General features: G+C 45.0%; 1 protein-coding gene across 1 annotated transcript; it reads right to left on the minus strand.

The window, feature by feature from the left end:
• Positions 1 to 985: 985 nt before the first annotated feature.
• On the minus strand, positions 986 to 12,920 carry TXN (thioredoxin). Its single transcript, XM_052645076.1, has 5 exons — positions 12,788 to 12,920; positions 8,626 to 8,730; positions 8,135 to 8,194; positions 1,634 to 1,699; positions 986 to 1,197 (listed from the first exon to the last, which is right to left on the minus strand). The coding sequence occupies exons 1-5, from the start codon at positions 12,809 to 12,811 to the stop codon at positions 1,135 to 1,137; spliced, it is 318 nt and encodes a 105-aa protein (XP_052501036.1). The 5' UTR covers positions 12,812 to 12,920; the 3' UTR covers positions 986 to 1,134.
• Positions 12,921 to 17,211: the final 4,291 nt, after the last annotated feature.

Here is a 17,211-nt window from a genome sequence, read left to right on the forward strand (position 1 = left end):
TCCAGTATTCTTGTCTGGAGAATTCCATGGCGAGAGGAGCCTGGCAGGTTGCAGTCCATAGCATTGCAGAGACACAACTGAAATGACTTAGCATGCACGCATAGTACATACCAGTCTATCAGTCATTCGCTTGCCTTCTAGAATGTACAGGGTGGCAGGGTAATAGTTGAGCATTTGTCCTCTAGACTTATTTGGTTTCGACCTCTGATCAGCCACTGACTAGGGTGGTGCTACTGTTCAGCCTCTTTGCTCGTTTCCTCACTGGGAAATGGGGAGGGAGTATAGTGCCTAGTTCATAGGATTGTTGAAAGATTAAATTATAAGGATGGTAAGAGGCGTATGATTTAATTCTATGATTTTTTTTTACTGTACACATTTAAAAACTGTTTCTGCAAGCATTCCTCAGCCCTTTGCTGTGTCTAGAACCAAGAAACGAGTATTCTTTGAATGAAATAAACAGTAACTTCCACACTCTTTGCCACTTAGGTTGGAACTTCTATCTGGCCTATAAAACCAGTTTCTTACTTAGAATCAAAATTCCCACTGTAATGTTTGCTCACAAGGAGCTCCATTGTGAACCACCTATGAAAAATTCCTAACTGGTAATAGGACTCTGTTACCAAAGTTGGCAGCTCATTGTAACCTGAGACAGGAAATCTCAAATCAGAGATAAACAATTCCTTCATGGGCAGACATCAGTTTTGGTCATAAGGATCATTCAGAGAACACAGGAGATATAAAATACTTTCTCTGTGCATAAATTAAAAAACCCCAAAAAACAGAATTTTAACATACTACTGTTATCTGTGCATTGCCCCCAGTAAGATTTTTCTAGAAATACACACACAAAAAAAACCCCTTAAACCAGTGGCCTACAAGTTTCCCAAAAAAGAATCAAGAACATATGAAAGTAACAAGGACATTAAATACCAGCCAATGGCCGGTTTTCATTTATTTTGAAAACTAGGTAAAGACACGAGACCGGTTTAAAAAGTGTAGAGTTAATATTTTATTGTCACTTATCAGATGGCAGTAAGGTATATAATCTTCATACTTGATCTTTCCTTTGTGTAAATAAAAAAAAAATTACAAGTTTAAACAGCCAATGGCTGGTCATGTCTTCAGAAAACATGATTAGATTAATTCATTAATGGTGGCTTCAAGTTTTTCCTTATTAGCTCCAGAAAATTCACCCACCTGTTGAGAGAATATTGAATTGCCATTAGATGTAGCACTGTATCCCTCTTTTGTGTATCAGATACGACTACAGAATGGGTAGACAGGAAGTATATACTTATTTAAACTTTATATCCATGGATAACACTCAAGTTTAACAACAACAAAAAGTCAAGGCTCAATTTTTCTACACAAATATCTCTGAACAAAGATAAATGCATTGTGATATAAATATGAAGTACCAATCACAGGGATTAATCAGCAAATCCCTGTGACTTAACAGAGATTAATTAATAATGACATGTCTCATTATGTACTTAATGAAGAATGACACAGTTAAATATTCTTAAAAGGAAAAAATGGGGATGTGCTTCCCATGTGAAAGGTAAGTCGCTTGTTTGTTTATATGCCAGGCTAGCCTGTTACCCAGCTGGTTTTCAAGGTCAGGGGTACCTACCTTCTGTCCTTTTTTAAAAAACTGGAAGGTTGGCATGCATTTGACTTCACACTCTGCAGCAACATCCTGAGGGGAAGAGAGGTATAGCAAGAAGATAAAAACAAGACTCAGTACTGAGCACTGACACCCGTGATCTAAAACCAGATTCTTTTTCCTGTTACATACCCAGAACTCAACATTAGGGCTTTGTGTCAATGTTTACATGCCTATACAATGATACAGTGGCACAAAAGCCAAATTGGTTATATTCTCAATTAAAATTTTAAAATATGTACTCTCATCTTTGAGAGATACTAGCCTCAGATACTATACAGTGACTCAGTTTAACAGAATTAGTCTGTTTTCTTGAAGTGAAGTATGTAGATGATGATCATAGGCTAAAGTTCAGAGTTAGCGAGAGGGACAGCTTGTTTACAAAGGACGTGTTCAAGAAGAAAGTCACGGTACCCTACAGGACAGCTCCACACAGACTTTACTGCTTTTACCACCCCTTACTCTCCACACCTTATTCACACCAGGTTTTGGGGGAAGATTCCATGAAAATGTTTTGGACAAGAGTTTCAAGTGAACAGGTCCATTAGGGATTCAAAACATCAGCTCAGCACTCAAAGAGGGCAGGGAGAGAAATGCAGAAAGAACCATGCACTCTTAACTAACTGCGTGGTCAGCAAAAGCTGTGAAGAACAGCAACCAAGGAGGCAGAAAGAACCCTGAGAAGCAGATCACAGAAACCAAAGAACTTTCACAGGAAAGCAAGGTTGGTACAAACACTGTGGCGTCTTCTAGTCAGGGGTCTGGCAGTGAGGAAGACAGGAGTTAAAAACAGAGCGGGCCCGAGATTGAGCCACCAGTCAACGGAAGCAGCCTAGCTTCACCTCTTCCCCTGAGACTGGAAGAAAAGTGTGGTTTAAATCTTTATGAAATTGCACGTGTACTGTTGCTAGTTTGGGCAGGAAGGGTGGCAGACAACTGCGGTTCTTTTCCTGATAACCTTTACTTTTTCTTTAAAACACTGCACACCAAGCAGCACAGGGCAGTAAGGCTGCAATAAAATGGCTAGTAATGTACTGAATGCCTGTACATTCCAGGCACCACTCACTCACTGAAAGCAAGAGTTACATGGACATTAGCAAGAACATTTGTTTAAACCCATAATGAAGATCGTAACATTTTAATTGTACCAATTCCAGTAATTCAGGATGAAAAAATGGGGTGGAGAGTTGACCAGGAAGATAGTGAGCTGTACATGTCAGGGTTCAGGACCTTGAGGGTGAGTAATCAGGAGACCAGGCTTCCCAGATGGTGCTAGTGGTAAAGAACGCACCTGCCAATGCGGGAGACACAAGCGACGTGGGTTTGTGCCCTGGATTCAGAAGGTCCCCTGGCGGAGGACATGGCAACCCACTCCAGTATTCTTGCCTGGAGAATCCCACGGACAGAGGAGCCTGGCAGGCTACAGCCCATAGGGTCACATAGAATTAGACATGACTGCACAACCCAGCAGGCATGAACAACCAGGAGACCTGAAGATTAGAAGGGCAGGGGGACTGGTTTAGCTAAAAGATTAAAAAATGGTTGTCTATGGGATGAATCTGGTCCAGAGAGGTTGCTTGGTTCATGTAAGTGCTTTAAAAAAAATCTCTGAACTGCTTGAATATTTGGGAACACTGGCTGGCTCCTCCCAGCACTGGAAAAGCAGCTGCTTACTGGAGTTCCCTCACTCTTAAGTCGCCAGGTGGGTATCATCTTTCATGCAAGCAGTTGGCAGAAGCCTCAGAAGATGTGGGTGTTAGAAGGGCAATGGGCTCGAAATGGTGAGCCACCCTCTCCCCGACTTCTAATCAGAGAAACATACAGGTGGTACAGCTGACCTTCATCACCCACGAGAGCATGCAAGACAACAGGACGTGGAGATAAGGAAGATGGAGCAGAAGGATCTCGAGCTCACCTCCTCTCCTGAGCACATCAGGGTCACAACTAGTTGCTGAATATAACCATCAAGAAAGACCGGAAGCTACCAAAAAAAGCTATTCTACGTCCAAAGACAATAGGGCTTGGACACTGATCACAACTTTCAGGTGAGAAAGCTACTCCCAAAGCTTTATGAGCAGAAAACACAGGGTCCCAATCAATGGAAATGATAGTCTCATTCCTGTCCTCAGATTCTGGATACCTCACCCAGTCAGAGCCTGGCACTCCTGCATAAGCTAAGTCATGAAAACACTAATGCTTTTGAGAAAGCTTCCAAGTGTTTTAATCATGTTCATACGTTTTATGTCTTAAAATTGCAGTCTAAGTCTCTACATGATAAATTTTCAGCTAAAGCATAAAGAATTCTCTCACTGGGTATGGAAGTGATATTACATTGTTCTTCAATCCCCATCCCTGAAAGAGCTGCTAAGGGAATGAGAATATTCATTTTACAGCTCCTAGATACACATGGTTAAACTACTTTGCAATTCGAATATATCAACTTATCAGTATGTATCAGGATTTTTGACGTCCAGTTTGACTTTTCATGTAGTCAGATCCATCAGCCCTTCCCTACTCCAATCACTGACAGCATGGGCTTTACTGGATTTTTAATGACCTCAGTAAAGATTGTTGTTTACTTGCTAAGTTGTGTCTGACTCTTTGCAACCCCATGGACTGTATCCCGCCAGGCTCCTCTGTCCATGGGTTCCTCCAGGCAAGACTATTGGAATGGGTTGCCATTTCTTTTCCAGGGGATCTTCCTAACCCAGGGACCAAGTTGCATCTCCTGCACTGGCAGGCAGATTCTTTACCACTGAGCCACCAGCGAAGCCCCAAAAGGTTAGCAGTCTGTAGCTAATATTTGCTATTACCTCTGTGAATGTTTTACTTTTTTTGTTTTCTATTACTTGTTCTATGCACTAATTTGCCCATTCCTGTGGGGATTTGAAAAGACACAGACACTTTAAAATTAAGGAGTTACTGTTGAGGTTTTAAAAATATCCTTAATCCTGAGTTGATCACTTCCCTCATTTAAAAACAGAAAGCGAGCCAATCCCTAATGGCACCCCAACTTCCTGCCATTAAAAAAAAAAAACAACAATCTGGAATGTATGTAGTCACAGCATAATCAGGATACACAACTCTTCCCTCATTCCCCTAAAACCTCCTCAGTGGCTCCTTTATGGTCAAACCCTATCCCACCCCACCCCACCCCTGATCTGTTCTCCATCACCATAGGTTTAGCCAATCTCAGCTTTTTATTAGTTTTTACTAGTTAAGTATAACAGGGCTTCCCAGGTGGCTCAATAGTAAAGAATCTGCCTGTCAATGCAAGAGCTGCAGGTTCAATCCCGGGGTTGGGAAGATTCCCTGGAGGGAAAATGGCAACCCACTCCAGTATTCTTGCCTAGAGAATCCCATGGACAGAGGAGCCTGGCAGGATGCAGTCCATAGGGTCACCAAAGAGTTGGGCATGACTAAGCAGACATGTACTAAATGTAACAAGGCTACATTTTACCATAAATTTCTTTTTGGTGGTTTCTAGCGTAGCATTTTGTCCCACATGGTGTAGTGGTAAAGAATCTGTCTGCCAATGCAGGAGACCAGAGAGGTGGGTTCGAGCCCTTGGTCAGGGAGATCCCCTAGAGAAGGAAATGAAAACCTACTCGAGTATTCCTGCCTGGAAAATCCCAAGACAGTGGAACCTGCTGGTCTACAGTCCATGGGGGTCACAAAGAGTTGGACACTACTAAGCAACTGAGCACGGAGGACCAAAGTACCTTTAAACCTGCCCTTGTCACCTTTTATCAACTCACTCCTGGCTATTTCTAATCCAAATGGAGACACATGGCATCCTAAGTTACTTTGTTTCTTTTAACTTACAAGTATCATACTCTGTAGAGCTGGGAGTAGAGTCTACTCTTAAGGAAATAAGATCAGTCTGTGATTTGCAAAAGTAGTATACACACTTTGCTATGCATACACAGTGGTTCTGTATGTATACCACATTCTACGTCCATGCCTTCTGACTGTCCATTTGATTTATTACACCTGAAAGGTAACCTCCTCCACTCAAGTGTTTAGAGATTATTCTATTAAAACTAGGTGCTCTTTGCCCCCAAATACTATAAACATTAAGTGCCCTGGGTTTGGAGTTCACGGGCAGCAATTATCTGCATTAAAAAATGTAAAAAAATATTCATTCCTAAAACATTCCATCTATGACATGATCTAATGTTCAAAATGATGATATCCCTGTTATCCTTCATCTGCATTCTTTACGAGCCAAAATGAGGAGACAGTTTTATCTACAGTGTTCCAAAGCAACCAGAGGATCCACTCCTAGAATCTGTAAATTCCACAGGGAATAATTCATGGCATGACAATGAATTGCTTTTTATTTGCATTACTTCCCTTGCTAAGTCTGCTGACTGACCAGGTGTGTAGGAACAGACAGACTGTTACTATGTGTATCGGACAACCTAAGAGTTCTGGAATTCAGTTTTTAATGCTGCAAAAGACTGATAAGGCTATTTAGATGGTAGAAGAGTAGTCACTGAAGAGTATGAACAAAAAACTACATGTTACTCAAAGCGAAAGGTCAACTTATGAGGGTCATTTTAAGGTCTAGACACTTTCAGGGTGACGATGAGGATGCCAACCAGGCCTAAAGGAGGGACTGTCATACGGACATCTTGGCCTGCTCCACACACCTACTTCCCAGAGGCTCTGGACTGGCAGAGAGCATCTGCCCAGGGCCTGGCACAATACTACAGGGGCCAAATCCCCAGGCTCTGCCTCTGACCGTTCTTCCTTCTGTGCTGCAGTCTCATCACCTGTGCAGTGGGGGTGCTGATAAAAACACTCCTCCTGGTTACTAGCTGGATGAAATGACATAACACAGGTAGAGGGCTTAGTGCAGCATCTAGTATGTGTTAGTACTTCCAAATAAAAATGTCTGATAGGATTAGAACCAGTTTCTCTAGTCCCTTCCAGGTGCCATTTGTACCTGGCTAAAGTGACCAGATTAAGGGGAAAAAAAAAAAAAATTAGGTTAAAACAAGGAGCAAGATTTTTTCACACATACTGTCTGCTCTTACTTAAAAAAACCCAGGACACACAGAATAACTGTACTTGACAACCATATAAATTCATTCATTCTATACCTGCTATAGCCTGACAGGTGTGCTACGTAAAGGGGAAACAAAGGTAAGACAAGGTCTTGGATTCAAAAAAACTGACAGACCATAATGAAGGACAGAAACAAAGATCAGAATAGTCACAGCTGAGCTCACTGAGAGCTTATCATGTACCAGGGACCATTCTGAACACACACAGGTCTTATAAGATACTGACAACTGCCTTATGACGCTGCATCAATGTGATTTTACAGAGGCTCAGCCCGAGGCACAGAACAGAGCTTTACCAAGCACACACCGCTAACAAGGGACATGATCCTCCCATCCCACAACATTCAATCCAAGAGAAAGAAGGGCAGAACACACCAGGAGAACACAGAGGAAGGGAACTAACCCAATCTGGGCATAGAAGGCAGTAACTAGAGAATTCCTGGAAAGGATGTGAAGTTTACATCCAGGAGTTTGTCTGGCAAGAGATGAGAAATGTGCTGGGAATAAGCAATGCGCTGCAGGGTGGAGCCCACAGGCTTAGGAAGTACTGCCACATCCCCCTTTTTATAGACCCTTCTGGATCTTTAGAATTTCCTTGTTTGCTCAGTGAATAAGCAACCTTACAAAGCTGGTAGGGCAGGTATTAAGATCTGGTCATAGACAATGGAATCAAAGCTCAGAGGCGACAAGGATGAGCCTAAAGCAGAAGTCACTGGGCCAGGACTGGAACCCAGGTCTAGCACCCTTGTTGCCACTTTGTACATAACCCACTCTCGTCCCTCTGAGGTTAGGTGAACCTGCCCACACACATTTAAATCCAAGCTCTGCTACTTACTGTAACTCTATGGCCAACCTGTTTGTTTTCCCATCTGTAAAATGGGCGAGATGGCAGGACCAAGGATTAAATGAATTCATACTTGTTATGCTCTGAGAGGTGGCGAAGGACAGGGAGGTCTGGAGTGCTGCAGTCCACGGGGTCGCAATGAGTCGGACACGACCGAGCAACAATACGCACAGAACAGTCTGCCTGACCTAAAGTGCTAAGCATATTTCTTTTCTCAGCTCTCTATCAAGATACCCTGGTGTTTGGTCTTTTCAATTCTATTTGTTGAGCATCTTGGATTGTTAGGTAGACTGTGTATGCTTTTAGAAAGAGGACTAGTAAAGTCAGGAAATAGATGCCTCAATGATTTTGTTTTCGGATGTGATATACATAGCTCCTGACAGCTAGAATTAAGCTTAAAATTGGCACAAGTACCTGTTCTTCTGAAATAAACTTTTTAGCTAGGGTGGTAGTTGTAGTGTTTTTCTTATTTATGAGAACAAGCAATGTGCAATTCAGAGAAAAAGAGCAAGGCAAAAAGTTCAGCATTATTCCGGATTTCTAGCCACATACCTGACAGTCATCCACATCTACTTCGAGGAACACCACGTTGGAATACTTCTCAGAGAGAGACTGGAGAATTAAAAAAAAAATCCACAAAGATTTACCACTGGGTAGTGGCACTCAACACACTTAAGCTTCTTAAATGGAAACTTAAAAGTAGGGACTAAAGATGCAGATATTTAGACTAGGGACAGGTAAGTATAAAGGACATTTTCTCTGAATCAAATTCTTCTTAGTATATAATAATTTAGAACACTGATTTTGATTCCTGAACTTCAAGTAGGGCCAATGTTTCAACTTGAAGAAAAACAAAATCACTTAGACAACCAAATTAGGTTTTGAAAGTTGTCTTCCATGGGCTGTATGTATCAAACTTAAGTTCTAAATTAAGTTGTTATGCTATGACTTCAGATGAAAGATCCAAAATCAAAACCTCTTTTCTCGTGTTGTGACCACCAACCCCAAACAGCTTGCAAAAGCAGAAGCTGGCTCATACTCACATGAAAGAAAGGCTTGATCATTTTGCAAGGCCCACACCACGTGGCTGAGAAGTCAACTACTACGAGTTTCTCTCCTGCACTGTTCAAGGCTTCCTGAAAAGCATACTAAGGAGGGAAAGAGGAAAGCTGATGTTAAATTACATTTATTTCCAAAAGCCTTGATAAAATGTGACACAAAGCACAATCTGGAGGTCCTATTTTCAGGGCCTGTTTTTTAATTTAAAAAATGAAAACCAAGCAAATAAACTGAAGAAATCCTACTGCAGTGTGCAGTGTTACTTGCTAAGAATGAAACAAGTATGATGTATACAGTGTATCAATATTCACATCTTCACAAATACAAAATATTATTTGGTTAATCCACATCCAAACTAAGTAAATGAAAATAAAAACATTTGTATTAAAACTGCTTCCACATCAAATCTAGGTATATAGTAGACATTCATTAAATGCCTATTGACTGATGCAAGGAGTCACTCTTCAACTGAATGCCACAAATGCACAGAATTTTGCAACTAAAACACAAGCTATTTTCAAAATCAAAACTTCTTGATTAAGCTAATTTTACCTATGTTAGAACATTCGAGAGCTCAAAAAAGAAAAAAAAAAGAGAATAACTTCTCCACACCCTTATACCCAATTACTGTTGACTTTTAAGCATATATCCTTATATTCTTTTTAATGCAGTTTCCAGAATTGAGATCATACTCTTGATTTATCATTAATTTCTGCTTTCATCGTTGACCAACTAAAAAAGTTTTAGTTCTTCATGAAGGGAATTTTGTTATTTTTCATAAGCAATGCTTGTTGAATTCCACCAGCAGAAATGATCAAGAAATTCCTCACCACCAACCTCCCTGAATAATTTACCAATGGTGTTGATACTGTAACCCTAGCAACGTAACATTCTAGTTAACAAGGGACTCATTTTTAACCACAATTAGTCAGCTGCTGCTGACCAAAGCCACGGCCATGAAGAGAAATCAAAACACAAACATCTATATCTGAAGTCTCAGTTTTCTTCAAGGGAAAAGATGCCAGTCACATTGGTTTAATCAAAAACCAACACAACCACCCCCTTGCTTTGAAAGCTAGGAATCAGGTCAGATCTGGTCCAGTAAAGAAGAAAAGTAAATAAAGCACCATTAAAAAAATTTTTTTAAGTGAATTCCTGTGAAGTTATTTCTCTAGATTTATAATTTCTACCTCATGTTTTAGGGAAACAATTCACAAATGGTGTTTCCCTGGGACGGTAGGTCATGGTTTCTGTTTGCAGTTATGCAGGTACAAACCTGCACGCAAAGAAACACACCCCACCTTTGGGTATGACAAGGTAGGGGCACACAGGGTAAAAAGTAGAGAGATTATGTTTCCAAACCATCACCTATATTTTCCAGATGAATTTCCTTCAAAGCCTTCCCTAATGTGATTTTTTTTAGGTCAAACCAGCCATTCTTTACTGCAAGATCCAGGAAAGACAGGAAAATAAGGAATTACAGTGTCTGCTCAGATGAATGCATGATTTTGTGAACATGGTTGGCTTTCAGTCAATACTGGGGAGGTTACTTTCAATCTAGACTATCTTTCAGCAATAAATTTTGGCTTCACTGAACATGAGTCACACAGCCAGGTATAGGTAAGACTTCATGACAAATTCTATTCTCTGGCCACTTAAGTTTGCATCTTACTAAGAAGCAAACCATAATTTCTAGCTTCCAGAAACTACCAGTGAGCATTGATAAAGGTCCCCATCACTGACACAAAGGTTCTGAAAACAAAACAAAGCACTCATAGTTGGGGCAGATAAATAAGAGCAGCTTCCGGCATCTCTTTTCCTAAACACACCCATTCCAAAGGCAATCAACAAGCCTCAGAGTGGTTTGTAAAGCATTCAGTGAAAGTGCCTGTGTGTTCAAATTAGGAGTTCAAGAAAGGGCAGTGGCCATTCTTGGAACAAACTGTTGATTTCTTCTTCCTCACTTTTACAGTCTAGGTATCCCACTTGGATCTGAAACAGACCCCAGTGGTTCTGAACTACCAAAACCTCAGCTGTCTTGGATGACCAATGGCACCAATTTTAGCCCATCAGAATGAAAATCGAAAGTGTACTCAATAGTTATAAGAAAACATTCAAATCAGCTTACCTTTTGATTGACTCTAGATCATAGTTTTGAAGACCCATTGATTACAACCCCAGATCAGTGCTTTTTCTGAGTAATGAACTTCCTGTCACCCTTGTACATCTTGCCATTAATGAGGGGAGGAAAGTGCCACAACTAAATAGGAAACTAAATATGGCAACTAAAATAGGAAAAGACTGAATTTTGAAAAGACTCTGCTCCAGGAATCAATCAATTTTTGGTTTGTAGCTGTATGGATTCTGAGACACATCAGCTAGACCAAAGATTTTTCACTCCTTTCATGGGTTTCAGAGATTCTACTGAAGAAGTCGCCAGCCTCTACAGAGGAACACCCCTTACTCCCCCGCCCCCTCCGGCCCAAGACTGTTACTAGTCATTCAGTAGATACTGACGCCAGGCTTTCCTGTGGCTCATGGTTAAGAACCCAGACGCAGGAAATGTGGGTTTGATCCCTGGGTTGGGAAGATCCCCTGGAGAAGCAAATGGCAACCGACTCCAGTATTCTTGTCCAGGAAATCCCATGGACAGAAAAGCCTAGCGAGCTACAGTCCATGGGGTCACAAGAGTCGACATGACTTCACAACTAAATACACAACCGATGTTGACCCTAACCTGAGGAAACACCCTCAACGCTGTATAAAGCGTGAGTAACAGAAATATTCATCGAAGCATGGAAAACTGCCTACAATGTCCAGCAATGTCTTCAGTTATTGAAATGATTCCAAAATCTTCTAATTACACAGAAAGAGTTCAGACTAAATGTGACCACAAACACACACCTCCCAAATAAAAACGTCAATTATCTGTGGCTGCTTCTAGGAAACAGATCTCTCTTTCCAGATTTCCTACAATGATCTTTATGTTTCTTGATCGTAAAAGGAAAAAAAGGAACCATTAACATTGAAACCACCATTCCTCGAAGCCAACCTCAGATCTGAACCAAGTTCGGGCACTCCACTCGCCTTTCCCTGCTTTACTGGGGTGGGAAGTTTTCTCCCACTGACTTTTCTGACTCTAGATTAGCATCCATTTCTTGGGGCGGGGGACGCGCACAGTACACCAGACACTCTTAGGCTCTGAATTCTCCGAGCAGGAGAGTATTAAGTTTGCAATAACTCTCGATATATGCAACACTTTTTGCCTTGGGCATTCCTAAAAGGACACAACCGCCGTCGAGCACATAGCCGGGCGCGGCCGCACCCAGGAGACTCCGGGCTCCAGCGAACCCCACAGACCGAGAAAGAATCCCAGATGGGTAGGGCAGTGGAGGCCCACGGGCCCAGCCTTGGGGACTGAGTCATTCCGAAGCCAGCGCTGCCGGAAACACGCCCCTGCGTCGCAGGAGGAGGAGTCCCGAGGGCGCGGCCCGGACTTCACTTCCTTGCCGCCACCTGGGCCACTAAAGCCGGACTCGTAGGGGTTGGGGTGGGGGTGTCTCCAGCCCGGAACCGCCCCTTTCACGCGGCCGCAGCACGCGTCACCTCTACGGCCCGGCAGCCGGGGGAGGGGGGTCTCCGGCCTAGACCCGCTCCCCAGGGAGCTCACTGCATCCAAAAGCGCGGGTGGATCACGCGGCTCCACGAGGAAGGGGTGGCGGCCAGCAAGCCCGGGTTTTCTTCAAGAAGCCCTCCACCTCCTTGCCCAGGCCCGTGTCCGGATAAAGATGGGGGGCCTAAGGCAGCCTCCCTCCATCCTCTACCCAGTCGCGGCTTCCCGGCAAGAGGGGTGGCGGGGGCGCAGTGGAGGACTCCCGGGCGCTCTCCGCGCGCGTGCATCCTCCAGACACACTAAGTCACCTGGACCTTGCTCTCCAGGGAAGCCTGTCCGTCTCCTCCCTTCCTCCAGGGAACGCTCCACCGTCCCGGGCGCGCCCAGGCCCGGGCTTCCCGCAGTGCAAGGCCGAGCCGCCGCGTCCTCTTCCCCGAGGGATGCAGAGGGGTGGACTGCCCACCTTCGGCCCACCGCCTACCCCAGCTGCCCGGAGCTTCGTGCTGCGCCCTGGCATGCCCCGGAACGCGTACCTTGCTCTCAATCTGCTTCACCATCTTGGCAGCTGGGGGGTCTGACAAGCGACCTGACAGTGCAAGCGATGGAAACGGATCCGAGGCGCCGGACGGAGCTTAGCCAGCTCGCAGCCCGCTTTCCCTTTATAGTAACGGTGGGCGGGGCGGGCGGGCGCGCGCGGCGTGCGTGCGGCGGGGACGCGCCCGCTCAGGCCTCCCGCGCCCGCGCCGGCGTCAGGGCTAGGCCCCGCCTCCCGAAGCCGCCGGGTCGGGGCGGGACGGCTGGCGGGGGCGGGACGGCTGGCGGGGGCGGGACGGCTGGCGGGGGCGGGACGGCTGGCGGGGGCGGGACGGCTGGCGGGGGGCGGGACCGCTGGCAGGGGCGGGGCCGGAGGGGATGGGCGGGCGCGAGCGCGGGCGAGGGGCGGAGCTCCTGGGAGACGTCTGGGCTCGAAACCTTCGGCACCGTCCACCTGTACCCCACCTGCGAGTGGGAAGGCGGGAGGGGCATCAGGTGACTTAAAGGGCGCATGCCGGCGGCCACTCCCTGATCTAGAGGGTCACCTGGGAAGGAGCCAGCCAGACCTTTATCGGACGCGCCCAGAGAAGAGGCCATTTACGGTTTCTCGGAAAGACCCGCTGTGTCACCGCCCCACAGTCTCGCGAACCCCCACAAAATGCTGAGTAACGATAACCAGGAAGTGTCTCTTGGTGTGAGCCCCCACTCGCCTGCGCCGCCTCCTCATCCGGAATGTACCGCGACGGTTCTCCTGGTTCCTTCGTCCTGTCCTTTCACTTTCAACCAGGAATCTGCTGTTGCATCATGACACAGCAGTTTAGCGCCACTGTGAACTGACCGGGCTCTTGCCCGGTAGCGTTGATGCTGGTTGTTAAGTCCTGCGGAAGTGACACAGTTGTGACCCTGAGCAGGTGACCTCCCGGCTCCTCCGATTTCCTTACTGTAAGATGAGAATCAGGATGGTCCCTGATTCCTGGCGGTGGTGTGTTGAGGATTAAATAAAATTCCTTTAAAGTGATTAGGAGAGTGCTTGACACATGGTAGGCACTCAAAAAATAGTTGCTGCTGCTGCTGCTAAGTCGCTTCAGTCGTGTCCGACTCTGTGCGACCCCATAGACGGCGGGCTACCAGGCTCCTGCGTCCCTGGGATTCTCCAGGCAAGAACACTGGAGTGGGTTGCCATTTCCTTCTCCAATGCTCGAAAGTGAAAAGTGAAAGTGAAGTCGCTCAGCCGTGTCCGACTCAGCGACCCCATGGACTGCAGCCTACCAGGCTCCTCCGTCCATGTGATTTTCCAGGCAAGAGTACTGCAGTGGGGTGCCATTGCTTTCTCCGCAAAAAATAGTTATAATTAATTAAAGATGGGACCAGTCATTAGTCGTGCTTGGTGTCATGGGGGTGGGCACGCTTGAAGAGTTTATAATGGCATCAGCGTGCGTGCGGGCGCACACACACACACACACACAGGTGTGTGTGTACAGAGAAGTAGGCTGTTCCTGCTGACACCTGGTTGCCTGTGGCAGGCTGGGTTTGGCAGGACTGGGCATTGTGGAAGGTGAGCATGTGAAGCCAGGAGGGCAGCTGGAAGTGGAAATGGGCAAGCTGTTGAGCTGGAGAGAGGAGTGGAAGTGGGGAGACGGGACAGGAGTGGGATGATGTTGGGGCAGGAAAGCAGAGCATGGTTTTTTCAGACAGAGCACTCTGGACGCAGCTACGTCTAGGTGTGATCAGCTGGGATGGTGAAACAGCCCCCTGGCTTCCTTCTTTCTGCTCTTTCAGAGAGGAGGGAAGGAAACCAGAGGTTTTGATCCTCTTGTGCAGTTTCTAGAAGGTTGAGGAACACAGGGCCATGGGTAAGAATATAGACAAGGGACAAATTCTAACCACAGCCCTCACAGCGGGAGGCTAGGCTGGCCTGAATGCAGCGAACTTCCCGTAGAAAATAAGGACCAGTGGGGCAGAGAGGAGGCCTGAAGAGTACCAAGAGCACATTACATAATCTGCTTTGCTGCTGCTCTGTCTTCAGCCCAGCATATAGCTCTGCTTTGGGGCCTATTAGTTGATACATTTACTTAGGAGACGACAATAAATAATTGAGCTGTAGGAAACAGAGGTACAGATATCATTGACTATCCAAACCTCTCCCAGCTGACACCTCTTTAAGGACCTTTCCAATGTCCACGACCAATACAGAGGGGGATACAGAGAATGCTACAATTATAGGGAGCAGGTAACTGGGAGCCTAGCACCTGCATTAACAGCCTGGACTTTGCAATTAGATTCCCTGTCCTCATTCCCACTCTACCATTTAGTGGCTGGGTAACTCTAGACAAGTTTAAACAGTCTCTCTGCCTCAGTTTCCTTATCTATAAAATGGATACAATAATACCCCCATGCTATTAGAAGAGTCAGGTGAGCTGAAATACATGTAAAGTGCTTAGGACCATGCCTGGTACACAGTCGTGGTGGTGGTGTAGTTGCTAAGTTGTGTCCAACTCCTTGCGACTCCATGGACTGTGGCCCGCCAGGCTCCTCTGTCCATGGGATTTTCCAGGCAGGAATACTGGAGTGGGGTGCCATTTCCTTCTCCACTGGCACAGAGTAAGTGCTATATACATTATGATTACAGGCTATTAATGGAATGGTGACATCCCTGTGGAATGATGGCAGAGGCGGAAGGCAAGGCTGTAAAACAGGTGTCAAAGTCTTCAGTGAATGAAGTTATCAGGAAATTTGTAATGAAGACTAAGCTCTATAATATGAATCAAAAGGAAAAGGATTCTCTCCCCTCAGAGGGTGAAAGAGTATAGGTTAGACGTGTCCCTACACAAAGAGGGAGATCTCCTGCTTACAAGCTCATGGGACACTCAAGTCTTTAGTATTTCAGTTGGGACAAGGTGGTAACATTCTGTGGGGAGAGGGAGGTGCAGGGGAATTACTGGGACAGCCCAGAAACGGAGGATCTGTTTGTGCAGAAAGGTAGGGGTGAGAAGACAGGGTGTCATGAAGGCCTTTACTTGGGGGAGAGGGGGTTGGTTCTGTGTGTTAGTCAGAACTCTCAGGTGTAAGGAGAAATTCCAGTTCAAAGTAAAAAGAATTAGTATCTCATTCAACTCCAGGGGCCTAAAGGTGTCATAAGAGCACCACAGCTGTTTCATTCTCAGTGGGTTCTCCACCTAATATAAGACTTGCCCCTCCAGGCTTAGGTCCCTATTGATTCAGTGTCCTGGAAGAAAGGGCATTCCTCTGCCTTGTTCTAGAAAGTGCCCTGAAGGCTGACCTTATTTGACTTTGGTTGGACGATGGAGAAGGGCATCAGCCTTGCTTAGACCATTTGTTTCAGCTAGGAGTGAGGAAAATTCGAGGGGTTGCCAGAGAAAGGAGAAATGCGCTTTGGATAGGCTAAAATGGTATTTCTTCATTGTCAAGAAGAGTAGAAATGAGTAGCTTGAGTGATGAGCTTGCTTCAGGTTTCTGGGTCAGCTTTGTCTGAGTTTTCCTGGGGGACTGGAAAACTAGGTTTGCTGTCTTTGTCTAGGTTTGAATTTGAAGGAAATGCAGATCTGGGGCTTCTGAGCAAGCTTTTTTCAGATCACAGGTTTCTCTAAGTGTGGTCTTTGACTGCATCATTCAGTACAGCTCAAGGTACTTGATGATTCAGCAGATTTCCGGACCACACCCAGACAGATTTTATAGAACCACAATCTTCTGAGGGAGATCGCTGGACTCTGCATTTTAAAGCAGGATTCCAGGTGGTTAGGTACACTAAGATTTGATAAACTTGCCCTGGGAGGCCAGCAACTAGTGATGTGTAAAGACTGAGTCTAGCAAGAGAGTTGAGATGAGGACACAAAAGGGAACATGTAAGCGATCTAAAATTGAGAGTTCAAAATATAATGGTAAAGAAGATGGTTACAGGAAAAGAAACAAATACAAGTGTGGAACAGTCATTCAGTACCAGACCTGGAGCTGGGTATATTGCATCCCTTAGGAGATAGGTTTAATTCTTCCCATTTTACCGAGAAGAAAATCAAGATCCAAGGAGGTCATCTGGTTACAACACACGTGCACCAATTCTTATACTCTGTTTATGAAGGAGAGGAAGTGCCAACACAGTTTTCAAGCCAGCCCATCTACAGATCTTGAAATATCTTTTATGTCACCAGTGAAAAGTATCTAACATTTGTTATGCTAATTTACACACTCTATAAGGATATTTGAATAGTTTGCAGGAATCCCCTCTAGAGCATCAGTTCCTACTTAGGGATTTTCAGATGCTGATTTAAACACCCCAGGAGTAGACTCCTGATTAGGCATTTCAAGTATTAACTGTTTATATTTTTAAAACTAACAAACATATAAATACATTCCACATTTTCAATGCTAAATATTTTCATGTAAGTTTCAAACAGTATAATAGCCC

This window comes from Budorcas taxicolor, chromosome 8, assembly GCF_023091745.1.
Source record: "Budorcas taxicolor isolate Tak-1 chromosome 8, Takin1.1, whole genome shotgun sequence".
In the NCBI taxonomy this organism is placed as follows: domain Eukaryota; kingdom Metazoa; phylum Chordata; class Mammalia; order Artiodactyla; family Bovidae; genus Budorcas; species Budorcas taxicolor.

Bases quoted from the DNA above. Each gene is read 5' to 3' on its own strand.
- TXN (XM_052645076.1), bottom strand. From the start codon at position 12,811: ATGGTGAAGCAGATTGAGAGCAAG. The intron at 8,195-8,625 runs GTGAGTATGAGC...TTAATTCTCCAG, and splicing joins TGATCAAGCCTTTCTTTCAT to TCTCTCTCTGAGAAGTATTC. The intron at 1,198-1,633 runs GTAGGTACCCCT...TTCTCTCAACAG, and splicing joins TTTTTAAAAAAGGACAGAAG to GTGGGTGAATTTTCTGGAGC.